Here is an 18029-nt window from a genome sequence, read left to right as displayed (position 1 = left end):
AGTTATACACTATCAATCAATTTTTCTCTTTATTTCTCTTAATCAATCTCACACTCTTTTTTAAGTAAAATAATTTTATGATGGAAAGAGTGAGATAGAGGAAAAGAATGAAGAAGAAAAAAAAATCAAAATGAAACTATAGTTAAATATAAATTTTGAATAACTAACTTTATTAAATTATTATTATTTTGAGACAATAATAAATATAAAAATGATAATTTTTTTATGAAAAAGACGTAATAATATTTAACAAAAAAATATTAATTGATATGCATTATCTCTCTAAAATGTTTTATTTATCAATATATCACATCCATCATAAGTTACAATTTAAATGTGATTCAAAAAAGTTAAATATATCAATTAAATTCTTAAAAATGTGCAAATTTCACAAGCAGGGAGATGTATATATGTTAAAAATCGATTTGATTGAGACTATGGTAGTTGTTGATTCATTCATAGTATTATTGATGAAATACAATCTAGATTCTAGATAGTTCTAATCTATTCTCCAAACCAGAAATGACAAAAACAACAAAAACACATAAAAGATTTTATTATATCTATCATCTTGATCTAATTACCCAATCTAACTTACATCTATCTTCATATTAGAAATTATACAGTGATGTTATGCTTGCCAGGATTATCAGCAGCTTTCAACGTCTTCTCAATAATCTTACGAGCTTTTCTGCTTCGAATCTCGACCTTTACGCTTGCACTCTTGTCGATCTTCATGTATGGTTTCTTTCCCTTCTTCATCTTCAGTGTTGATCGAACCTTTGACTTTATTGATTCCACCAGATTTCCTAACTGATTCGCCATAGAAATACTACTATGCTACTAGCATTGATGAATGAATGAATGAATCTGCAATCAACTGAGTCACCCAACGAGTTACAGAGAGTAATAAAGAGAAGAGAAACAGAGACCTGAGTACTCACTCTGCCTTTCTATATGTAAATAAATCTCATCAAATTGCCCTCGATGCTACCATTAATTACCATTTTTGCCACCGTTTCTAAACTTTTATTTGACTTTTCTTTTTCTTCTATTCACACAGGTAATATAGATTACTTCCGTGTAGAAAAGGTAAATTATATACTGTATTATTATTTCTAGAATGGCAATGACTAAAGTGTGTATTAAATATTTCAATAAATTAATACCCATTTTTTTTGAGAAACAAATATACTAGTATTTAGATTCGTGCCATGATAAATTAATTATTTTTAATGTAAATCTTAATATTAAATTGAAATAAAGTATCATACTCTTTAACTAAATTTTGACATAATAAAAGTATTAATTAAAAATAAAATGAGATTTACAATAATACGTTCAAAATATTAAATGCAGCCCACATTTTGGGACAGAGATAGAGAGACTCAAAATATTAAATGCAACAAACTAGTACTAGTAAATGCTTTTGTTTTGTTCTCAATTTCTGGCTCAAAGTCAACGATAATTAGGTGCATGGAGTAATGTATATTGACCGTTTGATTGTAGAGTTAATTTGGATCCGAATTCAATTCATTGAATGGTTGGTTGGACCGGCGTTGATAGGTTTAAGAGTATAATTTGTCATCCCAAATTTATACTAGTACCTAACACATTTATAATTTTAAATTTTAAAAAATATCATTCTTAATATTTATCAAATTATTTTTTAATTTTTCACTCTTATTAATATACTGATAACGAAATTTTTTATACATATTTTTCTATGTTTCTTAAAATTCTCACATTTTATATCTAAAATTTTAAAAAATTTGACAAAAATATCAGATTTTTTAAATTTTTTGGTAAGAAAATACCGAGATTTTTAAATAATTTAATAAAAAATATCAAAAATTTCAAATTTCAAACTTTCAAAGAACAAAAAATATCGGAAATTTTAAAAAAATCGATTTCAAAAAATCCGATATTTTCTTGAAAAACCTTAACCCATATTAAAAATTATCAAAATTTTCAAGAAAAAACAAATTTTTTTTTTTGATAATTTTACATAAAAATACTAAAAAATTCCAGTTAAAACATATAAAATTCTAAAAAATTTAAAATTCATCCAAATATATAATGGTAAAATTACTCTAAATGAAAATTCTAGACTTTAATACACAGTTGAAATTTTTAGTTTTATAAAAAATATACAGATGAATGATTTTATTATGAAAAATGATACCTTTGAAAAAAATATTGATTTTTATTATGTTATAATATATTTAAAAACAACAGAGAAATAAAACAAAAACTTAGAAATAAAAATTGAAATCTGAGAATTAAAAACAGTTCAAATTTCTTTCAAAGAGACTCAATGAAACCTAATTTAATTTGATATCAAATTTGACTAAATGAGAGTAATGTCTCCCACTTATTTTAACGGTCTACTTATAATATTTATTTGTCTCAAATTATCTTTACTAAGTTATACTAACAAACACTATGATAATACTTGTTATGGATCGGTCAACCGGTTTAATATGATTCGTCCCAAGAAAAAAAAAAGCTTAATCTAAAACTAATTTAATATAGATTGGTAAACATGTCTACTCTCGCTAGGAGGACCCCTATTAAAGCCAGACACATCATTCATCTCAATTAGTTGAATCCATCTGACATCCCCCCACAAGGCGATGTGTTTACGGGGTCGATTATAATTGTCATTGTATTATAAGTGTGATTTGGTGTCACACTAAGCTACGAATCATTACATAATTGCAAGTTTCTTCTCTCTGACTTTGTTGTTAGAGTGCTACTCTTTCGCATGTCTGAGACTTCTACCATTGTGTCGAAGACCTTCCACGGTGGACATCACCAACCTACCACAAATTTCCCCATTGGCACCACATTTGGAAATTGTTTCTTGATTTTCACAAAATTTCTCTTATGATTTCTTGTATTCCTTATATTGCGTTGCCACAACCATTTTTGTTAATCGGTCCAATCATTGTTAACTTCTATAATCGCCAACGATGGTAGCTTTCAAAGCGACTGGAACCTCCGCTTATCGCAATGTCGCCCCTACGACCCAACATCGCTGCACCTAGTCCTCATTCACACCTCAGAAGATCCATTTCCTCCCCCTGGGACAAGCAATTCGATTTTAGTGACTCTCAAGCCGCCACATCCCATAGATTCTGACTTCTCTTCCAATTATACTAGAAACTTTCCAGGTCCTACCATCACTCCAACCGTTTCAACAACCACTCCAAGGCCAAATTTTGAAACAATCTCTAATGACTACAATGACTCTAGACCTCACTCGGAATACAAGGCACAAACAAACTCATAATGAGCATGTATAACCTAGCTCAACGGTAAAACATGCTTTTTCTCAACAAGAGAGTTGTGTGTATAAAATAAAATCAACAAGAGGCTCCATTGTGAGTCGTTGTTCGGCTATAAGTATTTTAGCATGATGAACTTGGGACCACACCTAGGGTCATTCATGGTGATGTCACATCACAATAAAGGAGGGAACCCAGATCACTAGAGTGTCGTTGCTCTCACGATTGTAACTTACCTCCTCGTGATTCAGGGGGCGAAAAGGGTAGCCACACTCATCCTGAAGAACATCATCCTAGGAGATCCTTGTCACACCACCCTCAAAGGAGAAACAAGTAAGGCATCATTCACCAAACTCTATCTCGTTGTCGAAAGAATTCATTCCCCAAGCACATTGTTGACTGCAGGATCCCAAGTACCTAGAGAAATCCTGAAAGCCAGACAATCACAATAGAACCATGGATTCATATGAACACATACAACATGTGGACTATATGCTCGACTATTGCCTCGTAAGAAGTGTCATGAAATGCAAGTTATTTGTGTTAAATGTAAAAGGACTCGCCATGTCATGGTATAAAACCTTGGAGGACGGTACCATCAGTTCTTAGAGAAAATTGTGTGATGAATTCACAACAAGAAAATGTCTACAAAAAATTATAGTCGTCCTCAATGGAATCCACCAAAAGAAGAAAGAAACTCCATAGAATACATAGACTGATTCATTAAATTAACTGTGGAAGTAAGGGATTCAACGATGGTACGAAATGTTGGATCTTCAAAAAAAGACCAAGGGCGGACTATGTGTTCCGAAAAAAGTTAGGAATAAAGAGCATAGGGAGCATGAGCGACCTTCACACTTGAGCCTAACCCTATATTAACAATAAGGAAAATATATTGGCCAAGGACACTGAAAGCAACAAACGTTCGGGAAACTCAGTAAGTGACATATAAGGATATATAGCCACACACAAAGGACCACACGCTAGATTCTCGCAGCACACACCACATAATACTTCGAGAGAAAATATATTATAATGTGCCAACGCCTGATTTAAATAGGCAAGAGTAAGGTACCCTCGAGCCCCATGAAAGAATCTGCACTTGTAGATGTTTAATTGGCTGCATTATATGGTAAAACACTAGATGGTTACTAATGTCTTGACTGATGTCATGACATGTAGATGTGACTACATTGTAGTTACTGCAGGACTAGCTAACACAGGTTTTATTGAATGTCAAACTGGATGCTGTGACATTCATACCTGTCAACAGATACTAAGGACAGCAGGAGTTCTGTTAGAACTTAGTATTTATTTCCAGTCTGGTTATCAAGGAAAGACCATACCTAGCATAAGGCCTACTGACTGAAAGTCAAACTGGATGTTATGACTTTCATCATTGACAGCAGCTGCTGAAGATTAGACAGAGTGGTGTTCTGCTATACTTCAGCATGTAACTTAGTTTGTTCTTCAAAAAGAATAACAGAACTAACTTAAGGCCAATTGTGTAAATGTTAAGTTGGACACTTTGACATTTATTAATGTAAGCTTTCACTGTAGTATGGTCATTTTGATCATGTACAGGTCAGCAAAATTGTACAGTCTGTTTTCTGGAAAAACAGACTCAGCATATGAACCTTGATGTCAAGCTGAATGTCGTGACATTCATGCCTGACAGCATATGCTATATTGTAGGTTGTTCAGTTTTCTGTTTCAGCTTTTTCTCAGGCTATTCTTCAGGAAGTCAACAGCTTAGAGAAAAACCAGGAAATCAACAACCAATCTACATTCAATGAACCTAACAAATAGCCTATTTGTTAGTAACCTAAATGTTGAATTTATGGAAACTTGTGTGACCTTAAATTCAGGAGAATACAGGTGCAAAAGCCCAGGACACTGCAATATAAAAGGAAGGCGTTCCTTCATTCAGTTTCAGGGATTTTGAGGCGTGAAGATTAAGTGTGTCCATCATACTTCACTGCTGTATTTTTGTGAGTCTTGTATTAGACGTATCTTGTAAGCCAAGTCATTATCAAGTAGATGATAACTTTGGCATATGGTGTTCATTGAGTTGTAAGTGTTGTGTCACTCAAAGCTTTTAAGCGTGAGTGCTGTGTATCTTGATTAAAGCTGTGAAGCACAATCAAGAGTTGTTTGAAGTGTGACTTCAACTTGTCTTTCATATTGTTTAAAGATAGTAATCACTGAGGTGATTGAGGGGGAGTGAGTAGGAACTCTGATCTTAGGTTAAGATTGAAATTGCATTGGGTAGGGATTAAGTGATAAGTTGTAAACGGGTGAGTTTAGCTTTGAATTGATACTACTAATAGTGGATTTCCTCCCTGGCTTGGTAGCCCCCAGACGTAGGTCATGTTGGACTGAACTGGGTGAACAATTACTTGTGTTATTTACTGCACTTACTGTTAAGTTCTGCATAATCCCTGTCAGTGCAGAATTGGATGTCATAACAACCAGTGTGACATCCAAAGTCTGATAACTAGAATTTCAATTGGCATCAGAGCAGGCACCCTGCCTGTGAATTTCTGGGTGAGATCTAGGGAAGTTACTTTCTAGTACCATGGACAAGGATTTAGGACACTCAAACAGACCACCCATGTTGGATGGCTCTAATTATGATGACTGGAAGCCTCGTATGATAGCCTTCTTAAGGTCTCTAGACAGCAAAGTCTGGAGAGCTGTCAACAAAGGATGGGAACATCCAATGAGGACAGGTGAAGATGGAGCCAGTGTGCAGATTCCTGAAGAAGAGTGGGACAAGGAGCAAGAGGCATTAGCTCTTGGAAATTCCAAAGCCTTGAATGCATTGTTCAATGGAATCAACAAGAACATCTTCAGGCTGGTACACCACTGTGAACTAGCTAAGGAAGTTTGGGATACCCTCAAGGTAACTCATGAAGGTACTTCCAAGGTGAAGATGTCCAAACTTCAGATGCTGACCACCAAGTTTGAAAATCTGAGGATGAAAGAGGATGAGACTATTCATGACTTTCACATGAATATTCTTGAAATTGCAAACACCTCTGGTGGACTAGGTGAGAAAATGGCTGAAGAGAAACTTGTAAGAAAGATTCTCAGGTCCTTGCCTAAGAGATTTGCTATGAAGGTCACAGCCATAGAGGAGGCGCAGGACATCTGCAACATGAAGGTGGATGAACTCATTGGTTCCCTCCAAACCTTTAAAATGGGCTTGGGTGAGTATGCAGAGAAGAAGAACAAAAGTATAGCTTTTGTATCTAATACTGAAGAGGAGTCAGAAGCAGGATATACTGGAGGTGATGAAAGTATATCAGAAGCCCTAGCCATGCTTGGGAGACAGTTCAACAAGTTCGTGAAGAAGATTGATCAAAGAGGTAGACCCAATGTCAAGAACATCCCGTCTGACATTAAGAAAAGATCAACTTCTGATGAGAAGTTCAATCACGGCAAGGGAATCCAGTGTCATGGCTGTGAAGGGTATGGACACGTCAGAGCTGAATGCCCTACTTACCTCAAATTGCAAAGTAAGGGGTTAGCTATCACATGGTCTGAAGGAGACTCTGAAAGTGAGTCTGAAGGAGAATCTGCCAAACATGTCACTGCACTAACCAGTGTTTGTGCCTCTGAAGATGACTCAAGTGCAGATGAACTGACCTTTGATGAACTTGCTGCAGCCTATAAGAAGCTGTGTTCCACCAGTGCAGAAGTGCGTGCACAAGGAGAAAAGCAAAAGAAACTCATCAAGGAACTGGAAGATGAGAGACAGAAGCAACTGTCTGTCATAGAGGGTCTAAATGGTGAGATAACCCTGCTGACTTCCAAGCTGAATCAGATGACTAAATCCATCAGAATGATGAATAAGGGAACTGACACCTTAGAAGAGATTCTAAAGGTGGGACAGCAGTCTGGAACCAAATCTGGCCTTGGATTTGGGAAAAGATCCTCAACTGAACACAAACGCCCAAAGGCTAAAGTTCAGAAGTTCAAGCGGAAGTCAAAGCCAATGTCTCAACATCGAGGAACTAGGATGAATGATCATCAGAAGAGGAAATACCAGGAGTGGAGGTGTCACCACTGTGGTAGGCTTGGTCATATAAAAGCCTTCTGCTACTGGATTCAGGGTTTCCCTAACCAAGCCTCGCATGTCAGACCTAAGCATAAAACACATAAGCGATATGTTCCCATTAAGAAGCAACAATGGTATGCTAGGATAGCACACACTGCTCTAAGGGCTTCTACCAGAGAGGACTGGTACTTTGACAGTGGATGCTCAAGACATATGACTGGTATGGAAAATCTACTGGTAGATATTCAACCTTACACTACCAGCTATGTGACCTTTGGTGATGGTGCTAAAGGAAAAATAAAAGGTGTGGGCAAACTGGACTGTTCTGGAGTGCCAAAACTGAATAATGTGCTGTTAGTAAGAGGACTAACTGCAAACCTCATCAGCATAAGTCAGCTGTGTGATCAAGGGTTTCATGTTCAGTTTACTAAGGAGCTATGCATTGTGACAAATGGTGACAATCAGGAAGTTATGAGAGGAACCAGGTCCAAAGATAACTGCTACCTGTGGGAACCTGAAGTCTCTAACTTTTCCACAACATGCTCCTCAGCCAAGGAAGAACAGGATGTGAAGTTGTGGCATAGACGCCTTGGACATCTCCACTTACGGGGAATGAAGAAGATTATATCCAAGGAAGCAGTCAGAGGAATTCCAAAGCTTCTGATTGATGAAGGAAGAGTCTGTGGAGAATGCCAGGTGGGCAAGCAAACCAAGACGTCACATCCGAAGCTGGGACATCCCACAACCTCCAGAGTTCTGGAACTGTTGCACATGGACCTAATGGGACCTATGCAGGTTGAAAGTCTTGGTGGGAAGAAATATGCATACGTGGTGGTGGATGACCATTCCAGATACACGTGGATAAGCTTCATCAGAGAGAAGTCAGATACATTTGATGTCTTCAAAGACCTGTGCATAAGACTTCAAAGGGAAAAGGACTGTTGTGTGGTCCGGATTAGAAGTGATCATGGTACGGAGTTCAAGAATTCCAAGTTTGATGAGTTTTGCTCGTCTGAAGGAATAAGTCATGAGTTCTCCTCTCCTATAACTCCTCAGCAGAATGGAATAGTTGAAAGAAAAAATAGAACTATTCAAGAATCTTCCAGAGCAATGATTCATGCAAAGAAGCTCCCCATGCACTTCTGGGCTGAAGCAATGAATACCGCGTGCTATGTTCACAACAGAGTCACCTTGAGAAAAGGAACCTCCTCCACTCTATATGAAATATGGAAAGGCAGAAAACCCACTGTGAAGTACTTTCATATCTTTGGAAGTAAATGCTACATCCTCACAGATCGTGAACAGAGAAGGAAGCTAGATCCCAAAAGTGATGAAGGTATATTTCTGGGATACTCCACTAACAGCAGAGCCTACAGAGTGTTCAACTACAGGACCAATGTCCTGATGGAATCCATAAATGTGATTGTGGATGATAAAGAGGAAGGAACCGATGTCATGGAGGATGTTGAAACATTCCTCGACAGTTCAACTGACAGTCCAGTCAAGTCTGAAGAAGTACAGGAACCTCCTCCTGAATGTGAAGTAGATGTAACCACCAAAGTGCCATCTATCAGAATTCAGAAAGACCACCCTAAGGATCTTATCATAGGGGATCCCACCAGTGGTGTAACTACCAGGTCAAGAGGAATAAACTCAAATTCCTGCTTTGTATCCAAGGTTGAACCGAAGAATGTGAAAGAAGCCCTGACTGATGAATACTGGATCACTGCCATGCAAGAGGAACTTGAGCAGTTCAAAAGGAATGAAGTATGGGAACTAGTTCCAAGACCTGAAGGGACCAACATCATTGGTACCAAGTGGATCTACAAAAACAAATCTGATGAGAAAGGAGTAATTACTAGAAATAAAGCAAGACTAGTAGCTCAAGGATACACTCAAGTTGAAGGGGTAGATTTTGATGAGACATTTGCTCCTGTGGCTAGGCTTGAGTCCATCAGATTGCTGTTGGGGGTAGCATGCATCCTGAAGTTTAAGCTATTCCAAATGGATGTGAAGAGTGCATTCTTGAATGGCTACCTGAATGAAGAAGTCTATGTGGAACAACCTAAAGGGTTCTGTGATCCTAACCAACCTGAGCATGTATACAAGTTGAGGAAAGCCTTGTATGGGTTGAAACAAGCACCTAGAGCATGGTATGAAAGGTTAACTGAATTTCTGACCTCAAATGGATACAGAAAAGGTGGCATAGATAAAACCTTGTTTGTGAAGGATGATGAAGGCAAAATCATGATAGCTCAAATCTATGTTGATGATATAGTCTTTGGTGGAATGTCAGAACAAATGGTTCAAAAATTTGTTCACCAGATGCAGTCTGAGTTTGAAATGAGTCTAGTGGGAGAACTGACCTATTTCCTTGGAATGCAAGTAAACCAAATGGAGGACTCTATGTTTCTCTCCCAAAGCAAGTGTAACACCCTTCTAAAATACCCCAATATTTAATTAAAACAACATATAAAACTCAGAGTAATTATGCAGTTAAGGGTGTCACACACACACTTCACACCATGTTCCAATCCATCCTGTCATGCTCATTTATTTAATCAAATAAAACATTTGCATAATTCACAGCGGAATAAAATCCAACATCAATACAAAACATGTAATACAATACATGTAAGCTTATTCAACAATCATCAATGAAAACAAGTAAAACATCCCGTCCCGATGTTACATCTATCAGAGCACGACCCACTAAGGAACTATACTAGACTCCGAGGACTAGCTTCTACTCACTCACTGCTCGTTACCTGAAAATAAAGTTGTAAGGGTGAGTTCCTCAATCGATATAATAAGCATTATAAAATCTCATGTATTGTTAAGTAAATAACACATTAATCACCCTAATCATATCACTTATTCAGTAACGACACATCAACTCAAATATCATATTCAACACCAACACACTTCATACTCATACTCAATGCCAACACAAACACACAACACACGTATAATACTGGAATACATCCATTCATATTATACGCCATACAAAATTTATGCAATGAGACTCCATGCATGCGGTACCGACTATTCTTGAACATATAGTTCAACTTCACCGACCAATCCAGGTACGGCTACCAAGCTCACTAGTCCCACTCATTTGAGACCTAGTGACTCACATCACTAATTCCTCACTATGGGAATTAGCTACCACCCCAAGGGCCATGCTATGCACGCTAATTCACCTAGCATGCAAACATCAACAACAGTCCAAAATGACTAACATCACTAATTCCTCACCACGGGGATTAGCTACCACCATAAAGGCCACAATATGCATGCTAATCATCTAGCAATGCAACATCACAACAAAATCCACAATGGACATATGCTCACACTCTAAGCCATAAAACAGTCCATTCACAACACATGCATAACATATACATTCACAATATTATGCATACCATCACACATCATCAACACATGTATCAAAACATCATATCATGTCAATTAATTCAATCACAGTATTAGCACACTCTACTAATACCGATACTGCTCAAAACAGCGGGAAATAATCCCTACTATATCACACACGGGTATAGGCAACCATCAATTAGGCATACAACATTTTAATTAACACTTTTTCCCTTCTGCAACAGCGTTAACCGGTTAACGCCCTGGGTTAACCGGTTAACGCAACACAAACACGCTTCCTGTCCCAAAACTTAACAGTGTTAACCGGTTAACGCCCTGGGTTAACCGGTTAACGCAGCACAAACAGCAATATCTCAGCAATCACAACAGTGTTAACCGGTTAACACCCTGGGTTAACCGGTTAACGCAGACAAAACAACAATTTACACAATTCAACACAGTGTTAACCGGTTAACACCCTGGGTTAACCGGTTAACGCAAGACAGAAGCTGTTCCTGCGCTAACACAAGGCAGAATGCAGAATTCTCCGCATTTTCCGCCGTTGGAGGACTTCCGGACCTCCGATTCCAATTCCGTAAAAAGCTATACGTTCGGAAATCCACAACTAACTCAAACACCAATTCAATTACAGCCTAAACACAATTTATCCAACATAATTTTTCAGCATTCGTAATCCCAATTAGGGTCAATTCCATGGCTTATCACTACCCAGTACATGCTAATCCATAATACCCATTAAACGACGATAAACCCCCCTTACCTGAGTTAATCCGGCAAAATCTCTAAGCTCCAAGCTCTTCTCCAACCTTTGCTCTTTGGTTCTTCCTCTTTGCCCCTTTCTCCTCTTCTCTGCAGCTTCTCAGTTTTCACGTGAAACCCTTTTACAAAATGAAAACTCTTTTTCCTTATTTCAACTTATATATTTTCCAATAATTATTATTCCAAAATAATAATAATAATAATCCAATAATAAAATAATCCAATTATTTGATTAAATTAATAATATACCATTAACTTAATTTAAATAATTATTTTATTTTATTGGGGTGTTACAGCAAGTATGCCAAGAACATAGTTAAGAAGTTTGGGTAAGACTCCTTCATCTTACTCCCCTAAAAGAGTTTTCGTCCTCGAAAACATACCTCAAGCGAACAACTCTGGGTAAGACTCCTTCATCTTACTCTCCAGTTCCCAAGTCACATTGCCACCTGCTGGTCCTCCCCAAGCTACCTTCACCAAGGCAATCTCTTTACCCCGCAACTGCTTCAACTCTCGATCCTCAATCCTCATAGGTGATGTTTCAACAGTCAGGTTATCTCTCACCTGTACATCATCTATTTGGACTACATGCGACGGATCATGAATGTACCTCCTCAGCTGAGACACATGAAAAACCTCATGCAAATTCGCAAGCGATGGCGGTAAAGCGACACGATAGGCTACCTCCCCTATCCTCTCCAAAATCTGATAAGGACCAATAAATCGAGGTGTCAACTTCTTCGACTTCAAAGCTCGACCAACACCAGTTATCGGAGTAACACGAAGGAACACATGATCTCCCTCTTGGAACTCAAGTGACTTCCTCCTCTTGTCATGATAACTCTTCTGACGACTCTGAGCAATTCTCATCTTCTCCTGAATCATCTTAATCTTTTCCGTAGTCTGTTGAACAATCTCCGGTCCAACCACCGCACTCTCACCGGACTCATACCAACATAAAGGTGTCCGACATCTCCTACCATACAAAGCTTCAAACGGTGCCATACCAATGCTCGAATGAAAACTATTGTTGTAGGTAAACTCAATCAAAGGCAAATAACAATCCCAAGCACCTCCCTTTTCCAAAACACAAGCCCTCAAAAGATCCTCTAGTGACTGAATCGTCCTCTCAGTCTGACCATCAGTCTGCGGATGATATGCAGAACTCAATCTCAGCTTAGTTCCCAAAGCCTTCTGCAAACCTTCCCAGAACTTCGATGTAAATCTAGGATCTCTGTCCGAAACAATACTAGACGGAATACCATGCAAACTTACAACCTTCTCAATATACAACTCAGCTAATCTCTCTAACGGATAATCCATTCTGATCGGAATGAAATGAGCCGACTTTGTCAATCTGTCAACAATCACCCAAATAGCTTCACAATTCTTATTTGTCCTCGGCAAACCAGACACAAAATCCATACTGATACTATCCCACTTCCACTCTGGAATAGTCAACGGTTGCATTAGCCCAGACGGTTTCTGATGCTCAATCTTTGACTTCTGACAAGTCAAACAGGAATAAACAAAACTCGCAATTTCTCTTTTCATTCCCGGCCACCAAAATAACTTCTTCAAATCATGATACATCTTCGTAGCTCTAGGATGAATACTCAGGCCACTACGATGTCCTTCCTCCAGAATACTCTTCTTAAGTTCAGTAACATCCGGAATACACACCCGATTACCAAATTTCAAAACACCATTCTTATCAACTCTGAATTCACCACCTTGACCTTGATTCACTAGAGTCAACTTGTCAACCAAAAGTACATCGGATTTCTGACCCTCTCTGATCTCATCCAAAATACCACTCGTTAACTTCTGAAGGTGAGAAAAACAAGAAAGGGGGGGGTTTGAATTGTTTGAAAAATAAGCGCTTTTTGCAAAATGAAATCACACAATGATTTTATACTGGTTCGCTTATAACACAAAGCTACTCCAGTCCACCCGGCCAAGGTGATTTCGCCTTCAACAAGGACTTAATCCACTAATCTTGAAAGATTACAAACAACCCCTAAGAGAGAAGAAAATCTCTTAGTCCTCTCAAGTCTACAGACTGCAAAGAGTCACTTGAGGAAATCAAATAAAAATTAGATACAAGATGTGTAATCTAGAGTGCTTCTAAGAAAGCAAATATTACAAACTTAAGAACAAATTTTTCACTTTATAAGCAAAAGCTTAGTGAAAAACTTTGAAGAACAAGGATGTTTTTCTTGAGCGTGATATGATTTCAGTATAGTTTTGGCTAGTGATTTCTTGTTTTTACTGAATGAGATTTCTTCTCTATTTATAGGAGTTGAAGTAGAGTTGAAGTAGCGTTGAATCTGTTGGATATTGAGATGTAGTTACGCCATTCCATTAATAGCTTCTGCAGTAGACTTTTTCTTTTAGAAGTGACTACTTACCACAATTAGTATCTTCTCTCTTGGAAGTGGAGATTAACGTCTCTTTCTAATTGAGGAAATTCATTTGCAGAACTTTAACTTGGCTTAAATGTTACTTCATCATGATTAACAATTCTGATTAGAGTCTTCGTGTATCTGGAGAATCTTGCTTCTGATGTTATTTCTTGAAAGTTCAGATGGCGCTGATAACTTCCAGAGTTTACAGAAGGCATTAATTCAGAGTCAGAGCTTCTAGACTTTACTTCATATTCAGATGCTTCTGATACTTTGTAGTTTTGTCCAGAGTCAGAGCTTCTTGAATGAGATTCCACTTTAGATGCTTCTGATACTTGAGATTTTGCATCTGATCTTGTTTTGCATCTGATGACATCATCAGATTTGTTTCTTCTTTCTTTAGAACCCTGCACACTTAGAAACTTTTCGTTAGGGTGCCATTTTTGGTTTCATCCTTTGTTATCATCAAAATCATGGAATCTGTTGTAGAACAATTTTTGTTCTTACAATCTCCCCCTTTTTGATGATGACAAAACAAATAAAATTATCAGAAGAAACATGAAAAATATTAGATCAGATAGACAAAAGCTCCCCCTGAGTTAGTACTAGGGAGTTCAGAAGTTCTTACCAGAGCTTTTCAAGTAATGAGATTTCTGAAACTTTCTGCAAATTCTTAAATTTAATGTTAGAGTTATTTAATCAGAGCTATTAATTAATCAGAGCTATTTTTATCAGAACTATTTCTATAATTGTTGCAGAATGCTTAAGGTTTTAGACATAATTTTCATCAGAGCTATTTAATAATTTCTCCCCCTTTTTGGCATAATCAAAAAGGCATAAAAAAAATAAAAAGAATAATAAAGAGAAAAACATTTCATTAAACAGAAGCACAAAGGCACAAAAGCATGCAAAACATCAGATCCAAGAAAATATCAGAGCTAAAAAGAAGACAGAAGCAAAAACACTAGGCAAGCAAACAAAATAAATCCTAAGTGCCTAAGGGTTCGGAGGTTGAGGAAGTCTCTGAAGCAACATGGCAAACATGTTCTGGATGTTTTCATTCAAGGCATCTTGCTTGTCCATCCTGGCACGAAGCTCATTCTGATCTTTCTTGATCTCTTGCTGATCTTGCTTTATCTCTTTCAGAGTGTTAAGAATCAGAGGGATCGCAGAGGAAGACTCCCCCTGAATCAGAGCCTGCTGAGCTTCAGCTTCAGCAGCAGCTTGGGCTTCTGCATCTGCCTGAGCCTTGGCTTCAGCTTCCCGAATCCTTAGAAGTTCTGCTTCCTTTGCCAGTCGTTCTTCTTCCAACCTCTTTGCGTCTTCTTCTGCTTCCCTAGCCAATCTTTCCTCCTCTAATCTTCTGGCCTCAGCTTCTCTAGCCAGTCTCTCTTGGAGTCTTTCCTCAGAGTCTCTGATGTAGCCATTTCTGACTTGTTCAGAGATACTCTTCAGCCTATAAGACTCAGAGGTCATCCAACTAATGACTCTGTTCCAGTGTGTCCTAACAGATTTAGGATCATCACTAACTTCAGAGTTTCTAGCCAGAGACTTGATCTTCTGGACTGAAGCTTCTGCAACCTGTATAATGGCCTCCTCAAGGGTAGGTATGGTAAGTTCAGGTTCAGGTTCAGGTGAATGAGGTGGAGAGTTTTGAGGGCTGAGATTTAGAGAGTGAGGTTCAGTTTCTGATTCTGGTTGAGGTTCAGATTCTGCTTGAAATTCAGAATCTGGTTCTGGTTGAAGACTGGGGGATGAAGCATAGAGTGGGTTTAGGTCTAATGGGTCAGAGTCTGGTCCAGGTACAGCGGGAATTTTTGGTGGGGTGATATCAGAGGTGATGGGATCAGATGGTTGAGTTTCAGAGGGGAGAGTTGTTGTTTGTTGTGGTGGAAGTGAAGTTTGGAGTGGTGAGGTTACTTCAGATTGTCTTGTGGGTTGTGGAGCGAAATTTTTAGCATAAATTTCAGCTATTGTTGGGGACTTAGGGTCAGAGTGTTCTTGATCAGAGGACTCATGATCAGATAACTCTTGGTCAGAAGAAGGGGAAAGGTAAGGGGGTGATTCATATTCAGAAGATGAGGAAGAAGAAGTGCTTTGGTGGGTTTGTATAGGTTGAGAGGGAGGAATGAAGGTTCTAGCAATGTTTAGAACTGGTGTTGGTTGGGAGGTTCTGGTGATTGAGGGTGGTATTTCAGAGGTGGTATATATTGGTTGTGAAGAGAGAGGGTTAGAGGAAGCCATTATAGATGCAGAGGAGACAGGAGGAATAGACTTACCAGAAGAGACATTCAGAGGTGCTGAAGTTTTGCTGCCAGAAGTTTCTCCAAGTCTGGCTTTCTTTGCTCTCCTTGCCTCAGCAGCTATCTGTTTCTCAGAGACACCTCTCTTGTATCTGACAAGATCTTCTACAGAGTCCAGACAGTCTTCAAGGCGGAAATCAGAAACATCAACACCTTCTTCCAGCATACGATGAAGATAGAGGGCAACAGCGTCTCTGGGCTCATCCTTGAAGAATCTGACCAGGCCATGAGGCATCTTCCTCTGATCTTTTAGACATTCCCAGGACACATCCATAGTGGGCTTGACTCTAATGTCTTTGATGATTCCCATACTCTTCAGGTTTCTGGCATTCAGAGGCTTTCCCACGTCAATTGCCAGATCATCCATACATCTGGTCTTCTCCAGATCATCTACCAAGCCATGCTCAATGAAGACATCAGAGAGCAATCTTCCCAGAGGAATGTAGGATCTGGGCTTCATATTATTCCTCGTTTCTCTGACTGAATCTCTCAGATATCTGAAGAGAAGAGTAGGGAGGTTGATCTTGATACCTTTCTGGATGCAGTACAAAATGCATTTCTGATCTGCATTTATGTAATCTGAAGAGTTGGAGGCTGGACGATGATGGATTGTTCCCAGAATGATCTTCAGCCAAACTCGGAGGTTCTGATGAAGCTCCTTGTTCTTAGAGGGGTTTCCTTCAACATTAGGTTTGAAGATTGTAGGGTTGATGACTTCAGTGATGCGCTTTGACCTTGGAGGAATGTTGTAAATCCTTTTACCTCCACTACTTTCCATATTCAACAGAGAGGCAATGGATCCTTCTGTGATCACTATCTTCACTCCCAGAACAAAAGAAACAATGAACTGATCATCAGCATCTGCACATCTCCAGAACTCCTTCACCAGAAGAGGGTAGATTGGACCATAAAGCCTGTCGAAGTAGTTTTCCCAACCTTGCTTGCGAAGATCTTCAGTAAGATCAACACCGTTTCTTCTCAAGTTCTCAAAATCTACCAGCGATTCACACAGTACATCCAAACCTTCAAAGGGAGTTGAAAGATGAATGTGTTGTTCACGGTCAAGAATGTGAGGTTCTTTATAAACTGGGGTTGTGGTGACGCTTATAACCGTGGGTGTTTGAGTGTTTGAGGTTTGGGGATTGGAACTAGATTCCACTTGTTGAGAATGGTTGAAGAGTTCTTGTTGTTGAGCGTCCATGTTGATGAAGATGATGGAGATTGAAGAAGATGAAGAACTTGCAGAGAACTTTCAGAGAAGGGTTTAGGGTTTTAGAGTGAGTGAGAGTGATAAGTGTGAAAAGTGAGAGAAAGTGTTTATATACTAAGGGTAAAAACACATGCAAAACGACACACATACCAGCGTTAGCACAAAAACCAAAATAGCACGTTTGGGGGAAAATGATTACAGCTCATTAATGAATGTCTAATCCCAACAGTAAGCACACTGCTCGAGGAGATTTCAAGCGTTCTGACCTTTGATTTCTTTTGACAGCTGTCTAGAAGTTCTAGGGTTAGACGCATGTTCCCCACGTGTTGATGTATCTGATCTTCAGGAATACCAAAGGATTTCTGAAGATTTCTAACTCAGATATCTTCTTAACTTGGTAGAAGTATCAGAGTCAGAGGCAGAAGTGTATTTGTTTTTATCAGAGTCTCATTTTACATGTTCAGAGCCAAATTTTACTCAGGGCAATTTTTAATGTTCAGATTTTCTAAGATAAAAAGAAATCTATCTTCAGCTAGAGGCTTAGTAAAGATATCTGCCCATTGATGTTCTGTATCAATGAACTTCAGCGTTACTATCCCTTTCTGA

General features: G+C 38.4%; 1 protein-coding gene across 1 annotated transcript; it reads right to left on the bottom strand.

The window, feature by feature from the left end:
• Positions 1-409: 409 nt before the first annotated feature.
• LOC127076848 (uncharacterized) lies at positions 410-945 on the bottom strand. The gene has a single exon (XM_051018638.1). It carries the CDS (start codon positions 823-825, stop codon positions 619-621), a length of 207 nt encoding a protein of 68 aa, XP_050874595.1. The 5' UTR covers positions 826-945; the 3' UTR covers positions 410-618.
• Positions 946-18029: the final 17084 nt, after the last annotated feature.

The sequence above is a fragment of the Lathyrus oleraceus genome, chromosome 4 (genome assembly GCF_024323335.1).
Source record: "Lathyrus oleraceus cultivar Zhongwan6 chromosome 4, CAAS_Psat_ZW6_1.0, whole genome shotgun sequence".
In the NCBI taxonomy this organism is placed as follows: Eukaryota; Viridiplantae; Streptophyta; class Magnoliopsida; order Fabales; family Fabaceae; genus Lathyrus; species Lathyrus oleraceus.
The sequence above is the reverse complement of the archived record's forward strand: the minus strand, read 5'-3'. Positions and strand labels throughout refer to the sequence as shown.